This window comes from Laccaria bicolor, genomic scaffold (genome assembly GCF_000143565.1).
Source record: "Laccaria bicolor S238N-H82 LACBIscaffold_399 genomic scaffold, whole genome shotgun sequence".
Lineage (NCBI taxonomy): Eukaryota > Fungi > Basidiomycota > Agaricomycetes > Agaricales > Hydnangiaceae > Laccaria > Laccaria bicolor.
This window is the reverse complement of record NW_001890250.1, coordinates 6,369-7,336: the sequence shown is the minus strand read 5'-3', so window position 1 is coordinate 7,336 and position 968 is coordinate 6,369. Positions and strand designations below refer to the sequence as shown.

Here is a 968-nt window from a genome sequence, read left to right as displayed (position 1 = left end):
GCGGATGGTGCTGCGGGCACGTATGGTCTTGTCTCGGGGTGTGATCCGAGTGAGTTCATCGCCTTATTTCCTCGTCTTTCCCTTAATCCACCCCCTCCTCCGCAGCCGTCAAACTCTCCTACGTCATGTCAAAATACTACGAGTCCCAAAACCGTAATTCACAAGCATGCAGTTTCGCAGGCAACGGAACCGTCAACTCTCATGCGTCCACCTCCGCCTCAGCCGCGAGCGTCGCGTCTTCGTGTATAGCCAGCCCCAGCGCGACGTTTGCGCCGACTGCGCCTGCTAGTTCATCTGGAAGTAGCTCGACTGCGACCACGACGAGTGGGGGTGGGAAGAAGAATGGTGCGAGCACGTTGGTTGGGGGTGGATTTGTAGGGATGGTGGTGATGGGTGTTGTGGTCGTGGTTAGTGGGATCTGGACGGTGGTGTAAGGCGGCCACGGTGGATGTTCGGACTTGCAACTACCTGTACATGACATTCCCTACTGATTGGATAGATCCTCGAACCTTGGACATTTGTTTTTCTCGCTTATATACTGTATATCTCAACGCTAAATGATACCTACTTGTTGTCCATTACATCTCAAGCCTTTCGATTTCGAAAACGTAAGGTAAACATTACAAGAGTAGTGCAAAATAAGAGAGGCGTCAGGAAAGCATCTGTCTGCCGAGTTGTGGATTCGTCACAAAGGCAACGTCGAGATTCGCGGTCTGGATTAAAAACAAGACGGACAGCAATACATGCAGCGGACTGAACATCACCGGTAATTTGGGTGAATTGCGGTCAAGCACTGGGTTAACGCGTAAAAAGACGGANAAGCGCCTCGAATCAAGTCGTGAGTGGCTTCCCTTTCTCAGGCTGGCGAGATGCCATGTTGGGCGGTGGCAGCCAGATATCATACCGACGGTCAGCTGCCTTGGATGTTTTGGCAGTGACCGGAGCCCTATTTGTTTGACGCATGGTTT

General features: G+C 51.9%; 1 protein-coding gene across 1 annotated transcript; it reads left to right on the top strand.

Annotated features, from left to right (window-relative positions):
• Positions 1–105: 105 nt before the first annotated feature.
• Positions 106–434, top strand: LACBIDRAFT_336187 (uncharacterized protein; the record flags this gene model as incomplete). The annotated part of the gene is made up of 1 exon (XM_001891118.1): positions 106–434. A coding segment is annotated over one exon (327 nt), but the record flags the coding sequence as incomplete, so codon positions are not given.
• Between the last annotated feature and the right edge of the window lie 534 nt (positions 435–968).